General features: G+C 37.4%; 2 protein-coding genes across 2 annotated transcripts in view; one reads left to right on the top strand and one right to left on the bottom strand.

Annotated features, from left to right (window-relative positions):
- Positions 1-18,911, bottom strand: part of GIGYF2 (GRB10 interacting GYF protein 2) — a 123,377-nt gene that overhangs the window by 58,110 nt on the left and 46,356 nt on the right. Inside the window, exons 7-8 of the mRNA XM_037524237.2 lie at positions 15,791-15,902; positions 14,711-14,751 (exon numbers count right to left, since the gene is read on the bottom strand). Coding sequence (XP_037380134.1) covers positions 14,711-14,751; positions 15,791-15,902 — 153 coding nt within the window. The remainder of the gene's footprint in view (positions 1-14,710; positions 14,752-15,790; positions 15,903-18,911) is intronic.
- Positions 6,457-9,106, top strand: KCNJ13 (potassium inwardly rectifying channel subfamily J member 13). Its single transcript, XM_037524238.1, has 2 exons — positions 6,457-6,953; positions 8,484-9,106. Exons 1-2 carry the CDS (start codon positions 6,494-6,496, stop codon positions 9,104-9,106), a joined length of 1,083 nt encoding a protein of 360 aa, XP_037380135.1. The 5' UTR covers positions 6,457-6,493.

Below are 18,911 nucleotides of genomic sequence, written 5' to 3'. Positions count from 1 at the left end.
ATTTTCCAGTTAAACACCATTGAGATGTTCAGTTAAATTTTCTGTACCTTGAACATTACGTTTTACTGCATGTCATCATACTTCTCAGGGAAACGTCCCCTACACATCACTAAAACATGCCTAAAAAAAAGTCTCCAGGGACCTCCCTGGTGGTGGAGTAGGTTGAGCACTGCGCTGTGAAGCTGTCCACAGCCTCTGCAGCACGGGTTCGATTCCCGGCTGGCCAAGGAGAAACACACATGGCGTGGCAGACCTCTCCTGCCTCGCCCGCTGCTCCCCTCAGCAGTGTCTTTGGTCCGTCTGCCTGTTCTGCTCCCTGCTCTCTCTGGTGAATTCTCTCAGCCTCCTGCACCTCTGACTGTACCCCAGTTCTTGTATAAATAAATCTTTAAAAAAAAAAAAAGTCTCCTATTCTTTCACACACAAATGTGTTTTTTAAAGATAAGTACAAGGTACCAACTAATCAAATTTATTCTATTCAAGGTCTCCATAGATAGCCTTAAGAAAATAGTCTGTCTCCTCACCAAAAAAAGATTCTGAATAACTAAATTAGCTATATTACTAGTTCTAGACCTAGCAGTAGCCATTCTCATGAGATGGGCTATGAAGAGAGAATACTAAAGTCATTTCATTAATTCAGGCCTAAAAGTCCTTATCAAGTAAATCTTCCCCCAAACAAATGGAGGCAAAAAGATTAGTAAAGGAAACATCTCACACTTCAACATGCTATATAAGGAAAGACGGCTGAAAGAAAATCTTGCAGGGAATTTCATCCCTTTGAACTTGCAAATAAACTCTTAAGTAAGATTATGCAAACTTACTAAAGACCGGTCCTGGTTAGAGGGAAAAAAATGCACCCCTTCTCCAAGTCAGTTCTGGAGGCTTTCTCCAGAGCTGTTAAGGTTTGTGTTGGGTAAAGAAAGACCTCCTAACAAACCAGCATTCCTTTCCACATGATGAGAGCTAATTGGCCCCCTGCAGACTAAGTGACCAATCACATCAGCTTCAGCTGAAACCAGCCCCCACGACATTATAAACAGAGGAATGTGAACTGTAAATCCAGTCCGAGAAGAGAACCTACCAACTAAGACTTGTAGACTACAATTACCTCATCATACAGACAGACTCCACAAGTTTCCTCAAGACCTACCTGTGCATATAGGCTGATCCAGCAAAAGAACTGGTGAGTACATGAAATAATATTCATTCTTATTGAAATTTTCCTTAAGGGGAACAGAGAAAGAAATTGATTGACAAATGGGGATAGTGCCATAGATATTGCCAAAAGATTTTTAAAACAAAGACATTACCTACAGACCACAGATTAAGGTTCCCTATTCTTTTTCCTTAAGGTTTAGAAGTGGAATGATAGTCCTACTGAAAGCATTACTGGAATTTTTTTCTTCGTTGTTTAATTAAATGTATACTAATAATGCTTCATTATAATACAGAAATGAGTAGATGAGAAAGGTTCTAGGAAAAAAATCAGTGTATCTTTCTCTTTTGTAAGGAATTAAAGACACCTAACTGAGCATACAGAAACAAGTAACAACAACAAAAAGCTTGCTTTGTTTTTAATCCGTGAAAAAAAGTGATGAGCACCCTAATCTAAATTTCTTTTGAAGCATGGATTACTGAAATTAGTATATGCTTCTGCAAATAAAAGACATTATAATATGAAAGAATCAATCGCTGGGCTTATATAATAGAACTCACGTGGTTTGCCCTGATTATGAAGAGTAAGAGATAATTTATAAAATTATAAAGTCTTACAGTGTTCAAATCAGATGTGAACAAATACATAGTAATATTGTAATTATTTCACATTTGTAGTTACAAAGCCTATATCTTAATTTTAATAGACATGCAAAATATGCAGAAAGACATATTTTAAGTACTACAACCTAACGAGAATGGCTGATTATTTTGAAGAACAATGAAGCAGTGAAACTATCATTTTTATAAAATACTTTTTTCCCATCAAGGTTTATAAATGGGCAAATATTTTACAGCCCATACACTGAAATACAAGCAAACCTTCCCAAACTTTGATTCCACTTCCTATTGGGATCAGATAATGAGAATCATATAAATATAAACAAAAATAAGTACATTCAAAAAATACTTGTATGCCTGTGGGGACATGAAAATCACTTGGAAAATATAATCATATAAACATAGTGGCAACCCATCAGACACTTCAAAATTTGATGGAATGAAAATCTACGTATCAGACAACAATAACATAATTTTTAAATACCATACAAGATGTAAAACCATGGAGGGGAAAAAAAATCATAGAGGAAACAGACCAGTTTCAAGGAAATAGAAATAAATGTACAAACTTATACAGTTTTAAGGGATCATGTTATTTCAATTCCCTGTTTTTTTTCTTTACACAAGGGAAGCGTATCAAGGGCCTCGGAGGCTTGCACAAGCACAGCTAGGTAATGACCCGCAGATTACAGTCTGGCTAAGTGCCCCACCTTATCTTTGTCCAAACCACACTGACGACACTGAGTCCAAAGAATGGAGTTTTCAGCACAATCTGTTATGGGGGATCAAAATCTTACTTCTCTTAACTATTCCATTCCCCAACACTGGATCTAAACAAGATCTAGTAAGGTTTTATATATACAATGACATTGCTTCACTGTTTTGATATCAGCCTTAGATTTCCCTATTCACAGGTTTTTCCACATATTAAATTATTTAGATTCAAGGGACAAAGAGTGAAACTGTAACCATCGGGTACAAGTAACAATTCTAAAAAAGCCCAGATAATTGTGTTAGCTATAGTATACACAGAAAGGCTATCCCCCCATGTAATGAATTTTAGAACTCAAGAGGACAGGTTGAAAATCAAGAATCATGGAACTTTGTCCCCCCAAACTATTTTGAAGCAAAAAGTGATCAGTAGCCTTCATCAGGAGAGCGGCTCCATAAGCAGAACAGCATTAGCTTACAGGTCCACGATGAGCATCTTCACAAGACAGGAAACACGAAACAATAAAGAACAGTGCAGTAATTCATAATCTTTGAAAAAGCGGACAATATCATTTATTGCTCTTTCTTCCTCTTCAAGTGTCAAATTATGTTAGTATTTTATCTTAAAAATAATTTTCTCAAAATACAAATTTGGCAATGCTATGGAAGAATTCTCCTCTCTACATTCTGTTTTAATTCTACTGGTCTGCAGATCAAAAAAAACAGTACCATGTAATAGTTCTAATTGTACTAATCTTCAAATTTTGCAAATGTCTTCTTTAATTGGAAATGTACTTCTTGCCTACAAACCACGGGTCTGAACCTAAGTATGCCTGAAGTACAAGTAATTTGTAGTGGCTCTTAAACAAAACTAGTCAAATGGAACATAGTGTTACTCACAAAGGCTAACTGGTGTCAAATGTCTATTTTTTTTCCTATTTATTTTTTATGCATAAAAGAACTGGGGGGGGTAGGCCAGAGGTGTGGAGGGTGAGAGGATTCATCAGAGACAGGGTGAGAAGAACAGGCAGATCTACTGAAACCTACTGCTGAGGGGAGCAGTGGGGAGACAGGAGAGGTCTGTTGTGCCTTGTGGGTAGCTCCCTGGCCACAGTGCCCTTGGGTGCTTCTCTTCTGCCCCGCTGCCAGCACAGCGGTTTACATTGGACTCTTCCTTGCTTCTTCCTTTGTAAGTCAGTGCCCTTAGGAGCACTGCACGTACCCTTTTAGCCTTTCAAATGACAGTGACCCTTTAGAAGGGGACTAGAGGCACTTGGGTTTGCTGGATCCTTCCTATGTCTGGGGTCTTTGGGGCTTTGGAGACCACCTTCCTGTGTTGCTGGACCTGGACGTTAGCCAGCAGGGTGTGTACTTTACCCTTTTGTCCTGAGGCTACTTTATTTTTTTTTTTTTAATTTATTTGTTTGTTTGTTTGTTTTTTATTTATACATGCACTGGGTACAGTCAGAAGCGCGGGAGGGTGAGAGAATCCACCAGAGCCAGAGCGGGGAGCAGAGCAGGCAGAAGGACCGAAGTACACTGCTGAGGGGAGCAGCGGGTGGCAGGAGAGGTCTGCGCGCCATGTGGGACCCTCCTCCAGTGGCCGGGGAGCAGCCGGGGATCGAACCGGCGCTGCATAGGCTGCGGGCAGCCTCGCAACCCAGCGCTCAACCGCTGCGCCACCGGGGAGGCCCCCTGAGGCTACTTTAACATTTATTGCTGATACTGGAGACATAGCGCGGTGGCTGGCGATAGCGCTGAGACTTAACGCCTTGTGCCACTAGGGAGGTCCCAAAAATGTCTATCCTTGAGATAACAGAGCATTGATTTGGATTCTGGGTTTACCACCACTTACTAACTTTTGCGATCTTAGGAAACTCTCACTGTGCCCCATTCCATTCTCTCTAAATGGCATTTATTACTGTGAAAGTTAAGAAACATTGTTAATAACAAGAAAGCAACTACTATTTATAACTTTATATATGTGTGTTAACATAAGGTAATATACATATAAAGGGTCTGTATGATTCCTGGCATATAATAAGCAATATATATATAAACCAATATTATTGTTACTGTCATAAAAATCAGTATATAATTAACAATGATTTAAGATAAACACATGAGACAGTTATGAAGAGAGGAAGAGCATCTATTTAAGAGAGTGCTAAAAATCTGGTTATCAAAGACTCTCTTGTGAATGCAGTATTGATCTTGGAAAAGATTTTTATTTCTGAATACAGAGCTTTGTAGTTTTAAAAAAAGTAACCAGCTATGAAGTTAGCCAGGCTGGGGTGATAATCCAAGCCCCACCCACATCCTGCCCCCACCCCATCCCCATCAACTACTGTAAATTTATTTTTTCTCTGATTCTTGTTGACCTTATATGGAAAACGAAATAATACTGTCTACCTAGATGACATAAACAAAAAATTAGAGATATTGCAATATGAAGCACTTGGCATATGAAGATTTTGTTGCTGTTATTTCCAAAAGGGAAGAAATCAGGTCTTCTAAAACATTTAGGAATCTAGTAACTGGAGTCATTAAAAAGCTGTGCCAAGAAAAACTAATACACTAAATAAAAAGGTAATAAACAATTTATTAGAATACTTGTTTTAAAAATTTACAATATCAAACTAGTTAGGCCATCTAATCTAAATAAATGTAATAATCATCCTGGTGTTCTACCAGTAACTCAAATTTGAAGAAATTTGAGAGAATGTCTCCAATATCAGCAATAAATGTTAAAGTAGCCTCAGGACAAAAGGGTAAAGTACACACCCTGCTGGCTAACGTCCAGGTCCAGCAACACAGGAGGGTGATCTCCAAAGCCCCAAAGTCCCCAGACATAGGAAGGATCCAGCAAACCCAAGTGCCTCTAGTCCCCTTCTAAAGGGTCACTGTCATTTGAAAGGCTAAAAGGGTACGTGCAGTGCTCCTGAGGGCGCTGACTTACAAAGGAAGAAGCAAGGAAGAGTCCAATGTAAACTGCTGTGCTGGCAGCGGGGCAGAAGAGAAGAGCACCCAAGGGCAGCAAAGCTCCACCTTCCCCTCACCCCGGGAGCACTACACAAGTCTGCAAGACACCTTGTCGCTTGCAAGGATGGTGACATGGGAACACACATTAGATTTCAACTCACTACACAGAGAAAAGCACACTACTGGGGAAAACTGTTTACAGCCCAAAGCCAATTATATTAGTTACCTTTTAAAAATTACCATTTGATGCCTTGAGGATTATTTTAGTCCATCAAATTCTTGAAGTCGTTTCTTCTGGCTTATTTATTTTCAAAACTAGTATTATCTAGGAATCTCTACTTAGAATTTATTTTGCCAAGAAAGTATTTCTCTCTCCATCCCACAATCTGGAATATTCAAAAAGGGCAGCAATCCATCAACCAGGGAAGGAAAAACTAGGTGAAAATGGCCTCAAAAAGTGACAAAAACAAAGCCTAACTATTGGATTAATTATAAAGCATATATTAGAAAACCACGGATCTCTGAAAGCCTGTATTCTGTCCCAGTGATAAGTCTAGCTTCAAAACACTTGCAGGCAGTTTAAAACTACAGTTCCAAATTATTTCTGTTTACTTACACAAGGAATGCATATATTTAACATTCCTTTTAATTATGTATTAGTCGTAATTATAAATTATTTATTAATTATGAAAAGCTGATATTTACAAGAATATTTAATCGAATCAATAAATACTTGTGCAAGAAGGCCCAGGATGTCAGACTTGAATCATTATTGTGACGCTCAGGATTTTAAAATATACATGGAGACATCAAAATGCCAAACAATATTTTAACTGTCACTCAAGAAAACACTAAGAGGTCTCCTTACTGTCTCCTAGATAGAGTTATCAACACTGGGAAGCTGCCAGAGAAGCATTCCAAAGAAAGTACAAAATGAACAGGGTCTTGGGATTTATTAATACTAACTGTGAAACAGGTAAGAGCTTACTACTTTACTCTTGATTTCAGAGAGCTGCAGCCTGAGATGGATGGCAGTAATTGCAAAGTGATTGCTCCTCTCCTGACTCAGAGATACCGGAGGATGGTCACTAAAGACGGCCACAGCACGCTTCAAATGGATGGTGCTCAGAGAGGCCTTGCCTATCTGCGAGACGCCTGGGGAATCCTAATGGACATGCGCTGGCGTTGGATGATGCTGGTCTTCTCTGCTTCTTTTGTCGTCCACTGGCTTGTCTTTGCAGTGCTCTGGTACGTCCTGGCGGAGATGAACGGTGACCTGGAGCTAGATCATGACACCCCTCCTGAAAACCACACCATCTGTGTCAAGTACATCACCAGTTTCACAGCTGCATTCTCCTTCTCCCTGGAGACACAACTCACAATTGGTTACGGTACCATGTTTCCCAGTGGTGACTGTCCAAGTGCAATCGCGCTACTTGCCATACAAATGCTCCTAGGCCTCATGCTAGAGGCTTTTATCACAGGTAATTGTTTTTGTTCTTTAAAAAAAAAAAAAAAAAAAAAACTGTCTTGGAAAGGGTATAGTCAGTTATAAGCAGCTGTGTTTCGGAATAAATTACTTGCATAATTAACAGATCATTTTTAAGAATGAAGAGCGTCTAGGGCCAAACAATAGTACTAATTATAAGAACAAACCTTATGCTACACTTAAATTTTACCTATTGGAACAGAAGAATTTGATTTTTTTTTTTTCCCCGCACTGAGCTAGTATTTTCTCCTGTGAGCTCATCTTTCTCAACATTTACTCAATACTAGTGAGCTAATGGCACCACTGTCAGCATTCCATGTTAGAGATACAAGTTAAATACATACCACACATATCCTCAGCAAAATGCACTAGAAATATGGGCAAAGACTATGCAATTTTGCTTATAAATCTGGAAATATATAACTCTTTCCTCTATAAAGTATAACTAACATCCGTTTTATAGTGACACATACAATTTTTAAAAATCAAAAAACAAAACTAAGAAACCTGGCTGTAACACAATACCAAAGGATAATCTAGGAAGGTAAGCAATGGGCCACATGCAGGGTGACCTGGAAGGAAGCCCCACTGTGCTGACCAGTAGCTCTCCAACATGTAACAAACCACATAGCTTCTACATGAGTCCTCAAACTGTCTCAGTCATGAGATAAAATTTAGAGACTCCATGAACTTTGATAGGAAAAACTTGCATCTTTTTTCACCAACCCCTAAAGGAAACCTAGCATTTCATTTGATTATGAATATAGGCAACAAATAACAATAGCATCAGCTATACAACACCTGCGATTTTGATACAATAGAACTCACTACTATTTTCATCACTCCAAATACTTCAACATTATAGTATTAAAACTGCCAATATATTTTTTATTTAATACAGTAATAAAGCACATATAGTACTATTTTTTTTAACCATTCAAGGTGGATTCCAATATTTTACTTCCTTTGTTTGTAATTCACTTTCATACATTTAAAGGATAATTCTGATAAAAGGTTCACAGGCTTCACCAAATAAGATATAGCACAAAACCCTGGTCTATAGTTCCAGGGTACAAGAGGGATGAATGAAATCACCTTAGAGTCAGAGACTTTTAAAAAAAATGTCTGTGTGAGTTTCTAAGTTAAAAGATGTGTCAATGCATCACTCATTCTACCGCCCCCCTCCTGCCCTGAAATCACTCTACTCTGAATCTAAACTCCAACTTGAAGTACTCTGGTTGCACTTACTCACTTCTTTGGCTATAAGAAACTGTAAACTTCCAGGTAACAAAATGTATTCTGCTTATCCATTTTGGAATCATAATTTCTAAATTGGAAGGTATGTATCTCTGAACAATTCTTCAAGGAAATGAAGATAGTTTCATAACAATGAGTTCAATTCCTGACTGATTTGTAAGCTAATAGCACCAAAAAATGTGTAACTATTTGATACACTCTTCTCAATCAGAAAGGTATTGATATTTAATGTGTTCATTCTAAAAAAATGCAATGGTTTCTAATTTAGGTGCCTTTGTGGCGAAGATCGCCCGGCCAAAAAATCGCGCTTTCTCAATTCGCTTTACTGACTTAGCAGTAGTAACTCACATAGACGGCAAGCCTAATCTTATTTTCCAAGTGGCCAACACTAGACCCAGTCCTCTAACCAGTGTTCGGGTCTCAGCTGTACTCTACCAGGAAAGAGAAAATGGTGAACTCAACCAGACCAGTGTGGACTTCCACCTTGACGGCATCAGTTCTGAGGAATGTCCATTCTTTATCTTTCCACTAACCTACTATCATTCCATTATACCATCAAGTCCTCTGGCTGCTCTGCTCCAGCATGAAAATCCTCCCCACTTTGAATTAGTTGTGTTCCTTTCAGCAATGCAGGAAGGCACTGGAGAAATATGCCAAAGGAGGACATCCTACCTACCCTCTGAGATAATGTTACATCACAGTTTTGCATCGTTGTTGACCCGAGGTTCCAAGGGTGAATATCAAATCAAGATGGAGAATTTTGACAAAACTGTGCCTGAACTTCCAATTCCTCTGGTGTCTAAAAGCCCAAACAGGACTGACCTGGATATCCGTATCAATGGACAAAGCATTGACAATTTTCAGATCTCTGAAACAGGACTGACAGAGTAAGAGGCATCCACAGGCCCCTATTTTTTAATGTTTTAAATATACCCAGCCAGTTATGCAGCTACTTTTCCTTCATCCTACGTTTTCTTTTTTTCAATGTCGATTACATCTCTCTGATTACATCACAGTAATCAAGCCTATGCCTCTAAAAAATGGCTGAGCTAACAATATACATTTTGGAAATACAATCTTCTACTTTACAAAGTTTGTATCTGTGGTTATCTGCTGAAATCAGTGCATCGCAATGAGAGAGATTTACACAGAAATGTTGCTGGTAAATTTAGAAGAATATGGCATGATACCAGTAATGAAGGTAAAATGGACAGTGAAGTTTAACACAGCTGAGCTCAAAGAAAAACAACCAATAAATCTCTCATTTTCATCTGCAAGTTGAAGCAACAATCTAGTTTCAAACCTAGCTCCCTGGGTAGAATGATGATTTCACAATATTTAGTGAACATCCTTTTAAAACTGTGTTTTCAAGACAACAAAGATCATTCCTTTGGTTCTTTATACTTCAAAACATGGGTAAGTATCATTCCCTTAATTTTTAACATCTAAGAACAAAAATTCACAAGAAAAACAGCAAAGTATAGATTTATATGTAACTCTAAAAGCATCTAATAAGCATGACACTGAAATATACGCACGTGTTTGTGTATTTATGGCAGAAAGTGATCAGAGAGCATGAGCGCTAATCTGAACAGAAGCTATAGGGTGGTATTTTTGGCAAGGACAAACTAGATCCACTGCCCAACTACCCTGCATAATAATCAAACAGTGATTTAAAAATTGTAATCCATTTTTCACAGGAATGGCTTCCAAGCTAAGTAAAAGTATTCCCTTCCTAGCTATGATCCATTTAATGGTATAAATACCAGTAAGACAATTCTAATTAACTCATAAATGCAAACTCTGTAGCTAGAAAGGTTCAGATAGATATAATTCAACTAGAAAAAAAAATCTTTAATAAATAAAGCAAAAAATAATTAGGCTACAAAGTATTTTCAAACCCAAATTCCTGTTCCAACTTCAAATAGTTTTTTCTATAAACACAAAATGAGTGTTTATTCACCAGTAGGAGGCTGGACTAGATGAACTCTATTATTTCTTTCCAAATCTAATACATGAAAATGATGCTTTCTCTGCTGCATTTCTTATTTTATATATACTAATATGAACCTTTTCCCTTACCTACAGCTTAAAACTGTCTTTTGTATACTTTCACTTCAATTAAAAAAAAAAAAAAAAGATCAAATGTCCTCAAACAAAACAAGAACCAAAATATTCACCGTATCAGATTTCAAATAGATTTGTGGCCACTCTTCTTTTCTGAAATGTCTTTGGGCTTATGTGGGAAAGGGGAAAAATGAGCCCTCCCCACTGGTGATGACCCAGGCAGCAATCATCTCTTGAAATAAATACTGAGGAAAGGCAGCAGTTGTGAAAAGCAGGGCACAGCAGCAAGTCACATTTTTCTACTCTTTGACCAAAAGGAAAAGAAAATAAAGAAGAACTTTGGAGTGGTCTAAGATGGATAATAGCAGAGGAATATCAAGGACAGAGAAACTTAATTATTGTGAACTTTTGCTGTTTGAAAATCTTAGGCATTCTTAAGTACTAGCCAGACCAAAAGATTTTTTTTCCAAACCCAAGACTGATGTAATACCTGTAGACAGCAGGAATTCTCATTTCTATAATAAAGTAACAAGATTCACCTAACCTGTGAAAATAAAGTAGTGTCGACGATTAACATGGTATGTTTTTTCCTAAGGTTTCTACATCACTTACAGAAACAAGTCCAACAGCAAAATGAAGCTGCCCAAAGTGGCAGGTTGCTGAGTGCCCCTCAGATGCATGTTCCCCACTCAAGTCAGATGAGGCCCACAGCACACCACTGACACATAAATTAGGATCTGAATACTAGGTGTCGCGCCACACATACATGGCAAAAAACTGCGGGTACACTTATGTTACTTAATAACTGTTTCACAAATAGACAAGAAATGCAATCAAAGACTTTTGTCTAGGATGCTGAAAAGTTTCTGAAAGTTTTGTTCATGATTCTTTCACTTACTTCAAAGAATCAGCTTCCACAGTAAGGATTTTCTGCAGACCTACCATTATCCTTTCAGGAAAATGGAGTACGAACAGAAAGGAGGGGAGAAAGTACTGGGAGCTGAGATGGCAGCTCCAATTCTTGGCTATACAGCTCACCAACATGGCTCAACTGGGAGTCCAGTGGTGGTGTCTCAGACACATCATTAGGAAGACCAAGTTGGAACTAACTTCACAAGTGCTTTTGGAAAACAATACAGATAGCATGACAATCCCAACAAAATGGAGGCAAGTAGGTATTAAAAATCATAAGGTCTGGCTTTATATGTGCACAAGCTCTTATTACCAGCTGCCAGCAGCAGCAGCCTAATAACCAAAAGCTGCTTTTCTCCCTGCAGCATTTCACACCAAAATGCACTCATTAGTATAACACAGGGCCACACTTATCACCTGGATCATTTTTTAATTTTTTTGATGAACTTTTAATTTCATCCACACAAAATCATATAAGATGATCACCAGAACTGACTGTCCTCTTTGCAGCAATCCATTCCTACTAAATAAGAATTATAATTCCAATGTCACTGACCTTTTTACACTTTCACATTCTCCCAAGGATGTTCACAGTAGTTAAATGCAATTCAGATGTCTGTAATTCTACCCATTTTTTCTCCACATTAACATGCCATAAACCATCTCTAATTTTAAAAACAATAAATCATTCTCCATCCTTCAGTACTCATATCACCTTAATTTGATGTCATAGAAGAACTTGCTATTAATCAATAGATCGCTGTGTCCCAACACACTAGTTTAGTACTGCTGTTCTTGGAGAGTATTAGATACAATCACAAGCCATTTTTTTCTAAGCCACAAATATTTCCAACAAAAGTAGATTACTTACAAGAAAAGAAACTTAGATTCATGAGCACAGTTAATATAACTGAACTGAGCACATTTTATCAAAAAGCATCCATTGAAAGCTACTATGTTACATTTAAATATGTATGTGGAAATTGCCCTGGTATTTTAGTAGAAAAAACTTTATATTTTTAACCAGTTCAACCCAATTTAGTTACATATAGCTTGTCTTTTCAAAGATAAACCAATAGGGTGCAAAGAAAAGAACCTATTCCCTTAATACTGGGTGGTTGGTAAAACTGCCACAACAGGATTAATACAGTGAAAATACGAGAACAGCAAATAATGATGAAGTTGTAATCATCTATCCCAAGCCATTAAATTAGAACTGTATGTCAAATGGTGGAAGTCAAGCTATCCTCATAACGGGGACTCACTTCTTTCCCAAGGCAACGCAAGGCATTTTCGGAAAGCTCTGATTACTATCTTTTAAGTATAATGTCAGTATTTTCCTCCTTAAACTGCTCTTTAGACTCATACCGATCAAGTCTAATTCCTCTTTCACATGACTGTTAAGCAAATATTTGCACAGAGTGACCCTATAAACCCTCCTCTCCACCCTGTCCAGTCCACAGCCTTGCCTCCTATGTAAACAGCCTCATCTCCTGCATGCATTTCCCCTTCACAGGGCTTGAAATGCTTCCGCCTCCTGCTCCAATGCATGGATCCTTTCAAGGTGTGGCCCCTGCTACTGAACATAATACTTCAACTGTCCTGTGACAACATAAACACAGTGGAGCCCTCTATAATCTGACTCACTGAGGACATTTAGTTCTAATAAATGCAGCATGGGACACCATCACACCACTTATTAACATTATACAGAATCAGCTGAGGGTTGTCTTTCACCCAGTCAAGTTACTGTTACACAGATACTCCATATTTTAAATTCTAGTTTATTTATGCAACACTTTGTTCTCAAACTCCCATTTCTTGTCCCACCTTAAATCTGATCCCAAGTTCCAATTGTTCCACTATTACTATCCCTCTAGATATTGAATGATCTGAAATTCTGGCAACACCCCAACCATATCATCCAATGAAAAGGACATTTATTTAGCACCTGATACAAAGGCGTAGTATGTGAGTAGGAATTCAGTAATTGTTGGACTAACAAATAATCCATATACTCTTATTTAATCCTAAAAATTCCGCAAGGCATTATTATCCCTTGCATTTACTACAAGGCTATCATATCTGAAAGTTTAGATTCCCCATGATCTCCTGATTCCAAGCCCTGTACTCTTTAATCTGCTCATTACCTCTCCATTGTCACTGACAAGAATATTAAGACAAGGATGGGAAGTCCCTTAAGATAACACTTATCCAATAGTCTACAACGTAAGTAACAAAATTAAGTTAACTTCCCAGTCTGTTCCAAATTTCTTTATGCTCCACTCATTTAATAGTCTTTCTCAAATATAAGTACAACTGATCATTCTCAGAGCTATGTTAATCAATGAAAAATGTAAATCACTGATACATTAAAATCAGTTTGATATGGAAATAGTAATGCAAAGTTAATTGTTATAACTAATTCGTTTTTTTAGAAAAACAACGCAAATCACTCTGAATGATACTTTCCATATTTAACCTATGTTTATAAAAACTATTTACTACTGTCAGATACAACCATACTCTGGAGAATTTTTTTCCCATTTCTAGATATTTGGAATTTGTATGGTAATTTTTGTAAATGGGGTTTTTATCTATCTCAGGTATTTATACCTACTGGCAATTTATAAGGTAGTCTCTTTAAATCACTCAAAAAGTGTATAGATTGTTTACTACAAGCTGCAACTAATTCTCTATAAACACTGAAATTCTGATTGTTCCCTTACTATGTTCCTCTTATCCAATGGATACCTAACTAAAATTTATTTTGACTGCTCTCATCTCAAAAGAAAATAAAAAAGGATGTTTACACATCAATAGGCAAGATGAATACATGACTAAATTAAGAGTACTTAGTTTTGCCTTTATGCTGATATAAAAGCAAATATTCTAGCATTTTCCCTATTTATTCTCTCCAGTGAGATGCTATCTACACTGGAAAAGAAGTTAATAGGGCCTCCCCGGTGGCGCAGCGGTTGCGCGCTGGGTTGCAAAGCTGCCCGCAGCCTCTGCAGTGCCGGTTCGATCCCCAGCTGCTCCCTGGCCACCGGAGGAGGGTCCCGTATGGCGCGCAGACCTCTCCTGCCGCCCGCTGCTCCCCTCAGCAGTGTACTTCGGTCCTTCTGCCTGCTCTGCTCCCCGCTCTGGCTCTGGTGAATTCTCTCACCCTCCCGTGCTTCTGACTATACCCAGTGCTTATATAAATAAATAAAAATAAATCTAAAAAAAAAAAAGAAGTTAATAGATTGCCTACTAACTCAAAATTTCAGTTCATGGAGTAGCTTTAATAAAGGATACATGCCTTGCAGAGAACACAAAGACCTAAAAAGCGAAATTAAATAAACTCTAACGGTATATTCACTATCCCTGGTTTCTTGCAAACAATACCACAACTCCATCTACTGGAGATGTGTGGGTAACTGAGTCAATTTTGAGTAAACGGATCCTATTGTAAGAGAATTACTGTCACGGAAGTTCAGAGAGAAATATTTCAAAACAGTAAGAAATCCTTACCTACATCCTTTCGTCCTGGTTTTTCAAAACGTCTGTCACCCCTAGAAAAGATAAAATAAGCTTCAGCAAAGCTAGAAAGATACGTAAATTTCCATGACATCCACTTTCCTTATCTTTCTTTAATAGCATTTCTTTCTTTTTCAAATTTATAAAACAAAATACATGCTTATTGCCTATTATTTGGAAGCCACAGAAAAGTACATGGATGAAAACAAAAATAATCCACAATCTCTCCCACCAAAAGATAGTTTCTATTGCCCATGTTTTTTATATATACATATTTTTTTTTATTTTTAATTTTTGCGTGGGCAAGCGGTAAGGAAGGGAGGGTTGATGAGAGGACTCACCAGAGACAGAGTGGGAAGCAGAAGAGGCAGATTTACTGAAACACACTGCTGAGGGGAGCAGCGGGAAAGACAGGAGAGGTCTGCTGCATCATATGTGGGTTAGCTCCCTGGCCGGGGATCGAACTTGGGCCATGGCAGTGATAATGCTGAGATTTAACTCCTAGCCCAAAGGGGAGGCCCCATGTTATATTTTTTTAATTAGGTACATGCTATACAGTTTTATATACTATTTTTAAAATGTATATCCCCACATCATTAAATATTTTCAAAATCATTCTACCTTTAATGATCATATAGGTTTTTATTATACGGACATACCATTATATAAGAAACAGCTCTAATATTAAGTAGTTTGGCCGGTTGCCAAATGTTTTATAAAAATCATCACAGTGGACACCTCTTTACAAATACATTCGTGCAAATGACCTCTCATGTCTTAATAGGCTTCGTATAAAGTCACAATATAGAGATGTTTTAATAGCAACCAACAATAAAATGTCAACATGTCCCACTGAATGCTAATCAAAGAGCAAATTTAACTGTAAATATCCATGTTGGTACTAACATATTCACTATTTAACTAGAATGTTTCTTCCTTTAAATAAGGAAAATATTGCTAACGTACAACTTGATATTCAATAATTAACAGCACTCAAAGAAACCTCTGCAGAAAGCAGAAATGTTTTTTATACTGTTCAAGAACTAATACTGTTCCAAGATCTGGATGCTTTACCTTTCCTCCCAGCTCTGTGATCTATGCATTTCCCTGCCACCTCCTCGACCAAACACGCCCTCTACTTCATCAAAGCTTCTTTGGTAGAAACCACATTCACCTCTGCCTCTGCCTGAAAATAAGGAAGAGAAAAAAAAAAAAAAAAAGGCAGTCAGCTGTCACTATCTGGCATGCATTCAATACCCAAGGTTAACTTTTGAAGTTTTGTCTCCACATGAAACAGGCTGTCCTCATGTAAATACGCAGCAAGGCCTGTGGCACTGAAGTGGCTAAACAATAGGAGGTTGACAGAAACACACTAGAAAACTGCTAGAGGAGCCCCCAATTCCAGTCCTGGACAAAAAAACAGTGTCAATATTAAGCTCTTTAATGAAAAGTTCAGTAGTAAATTTCTAAAAGATCAGTGAACCACAATCATAAATTGCGTCTTTTATTGGATTACTTTCAATAAAAATGAGTATTTGGAGAGTTTGATAAGAGAAGAGATAATGTCTATAAGCTAAGTACAAACATTAAAATGACTAACCCAACTTCAGAGAAAGGATAATTTCACAGGATAAACTCTAAACTGTCAATCTTATGAACAAAATCTCACAGCAACCAATTTACCCTTTCATTCAAATCTTGAAGTAAGAAGAGTTTGAGTATTAAATGTGAACCAGAGTTGGTAAGAGTGTGTGTATGCAGGAAATCTAGTGGTTCAAGTGTAAACTGGCCTTTATTTGAGTCAATTTGGTTAGAGCTCTCAAAATTCAAGTCAACTAACTAGAATTTTCCCAATAGAAAAATCACACAAATACGCCTATATAGTATGAAGTTATTCACTGCAACTAAAAAAAAAAGAACAACCAACCAAATCAGTAAAGAACTGGCTAAATAACTTCTGATGAAACAGTTCATTGGAACACTATGGAGTCACAGATGAAAAATTCTGACATTGAAAGAAACGTATTCTGCTAAATAACAAAGAAGCAGCCAGAGAAGAATACATATAAAAATGAGCACCTTTATATAAATGGCAGTGCTGCAGAGTTAGGGTCAGACAGGACACACACAACTACTGTATGGCAGTATGTACTTTCTGCTTCATGTTTTCTGTTCACCTTGTACAGTAACGTACAAGCAAAGGACAGAAGACTGGAAGAGAGGGCGGGAGTACATTTATACTTCGAGAGCCATCATCCTTCTCACACAGTATGAAACTGCCCATATAAGCATGAATGCATTTCAAAGCTAAATATAAGTGAGTCAAATAATTATTTCAAATACCCATATAGTAGTTCTACTTCTAGGTTAAAATTTATCAAGAATTGACTAAAAAAAGTTATGCTTTTATATGACCTTTTTATGAAATGCAAAAACAATGCACAGAATTCGTATGTGGCTAATTTCAGGAACAATGGGCACTCTCTCAACTAGTCCAAGTATCCACTTCTTCTTCTGTAAAATGGAAGAGAATGGACTGAAGTATAATAATCTTAAAGTTACCTTTCGGTTTTGTCAACTTAAAGTCAATTCCCAGTGTCAGTACCTGTATACATTTTATTTAAGATCCTAAAATAGTGTAATATAAACTGCTACATAACACTGGAGAATCCCCTGCAACAATGACTTTTGGGGTGAAAGAAAAATGTCCCCTCTACTTTTAGAGAATACTTTTTTCAGGAAAACCATTAAGTGCATAGCACCTTAAAAACTTTAATTTTGAAAAAATATGAAGTCTTCAGACTGACAAAAAAAACAAGCTACCACAATATATTTTCTGCTAATTATGACCAGAACTGGCACTGATCTTTAAGAGACAAAAAGCTTTATAAAGCTTTGTTACTGAGCACATAAAAAAGATTAAGACTCTACAGATTTCAAACTTGTAAAACATTAGAAACAATCCTCAGAATACAAAGCCCATTGTCACCTATAAATGTAGCTCCCATATTAAGAAGGTAAACAGAACATGATCAATCTTTCACAAAGTTAAACTTAATGAACTGTCCTATTTTATGAGATTTCACCTTATATTTGGGGGGGATTAAAATATATTTCCTTTTAATGATGATGAAGACAGTGGTTGATAGTTGTGTGGACCTGTTTCATCATTATTTTATGTTGTTTCCTCATCCACTTGTTTAAATTTTAAAAGTTCATGGTATTTGGAGTCTGAATGTTCGTTGATTCTTACATCAAAGTTTCCTCAAGCTGGAAAGAATCAGGATATTAATCATCTAATCTTATCTCTGTCTATTCAAGAAAAAGAATCACAATAATCATTATTTAAGCAACAAGTTACATAATAAGAAAGATAAAAACCACAGATAAATGGTCTTATGAGATCATTAAAAAGAATCAAAGTTGGGACAACAGTGTTAACAGTATTTTTCACAAAGTCAGGCCACTCACTTGACTAGTTTCATGTCATTCTTTCAGTGATCGCTTCCATCACAGTATCTTTTTTTATATATGCCCTGTTTCTAAATTCCGAATGTGAGAGTCCTAACATATGTGATAATCCCTACAACTGGAAAAAAACAAAAATCAGGGTAAAACTTTTTAGTCTTTCACTTATTTCTCAGTATGGATTTTTTTTTTTTAACCCTGTCTAGAGATGTAGAGATTTACAACACACAAAGCTGGTGGTCATTCGAAGCACACAAGACAGCTGGCTGTGAGCCCCCTCTTGACTAGTACGATATCTGCATGACTTGCCCTAAAAGGACTGGAAGCAAAACTACATCTGCGTAATCTCTCTTTGCTGCCAGTCCACCACAAAATCAAAGGAAACACCCCAGTGGCAGACCAGAGCTTTCTCCTAAATACCATCATACCACCAAGGTGTGCAGACTCAGATGAATTCTGGACCGATGCACCTGAATTGCTCAGGGGAGTGTGAACAGCCTGTTTAGAATGGCCAGTGCAGCTTCAGAAGCACACCCAAGCTGCTCAGCAGCAGGTATTCTATCGCAAGGCATTTAAATTTTATAAAATGATTCTAATAATTCTGCAGTTAAAAACCACTACTCTAGGGACTGACAAATTCAGATGGGGAAAACACATACAACTTTGCGACACCATTTAGGTACAGTTTAGTTAACCTCTTTATTATTCACAACTGCATTCCCACATT

The sequence above is a fragment of the Talpa occidentalis genome, unplaced genomic scaffold, assembly GCF_014898055.3.
Source record: "Talpa occidentalis isolate TD23 unplaced genomic scaffold, MPIMG_talOcc4v2.1 talOcc4.3, whole genome shotgun sequence".
Classification (NCBI taxonomy): Eukaryota; Metazoa; Chordata; class Mammalia; order Eulipotyphla; family Talpidae; genus Talpa; species Talpa occidentalis.
This window is presented reverse-complemented; position numbering and strand designations above follow the sequence as displayed.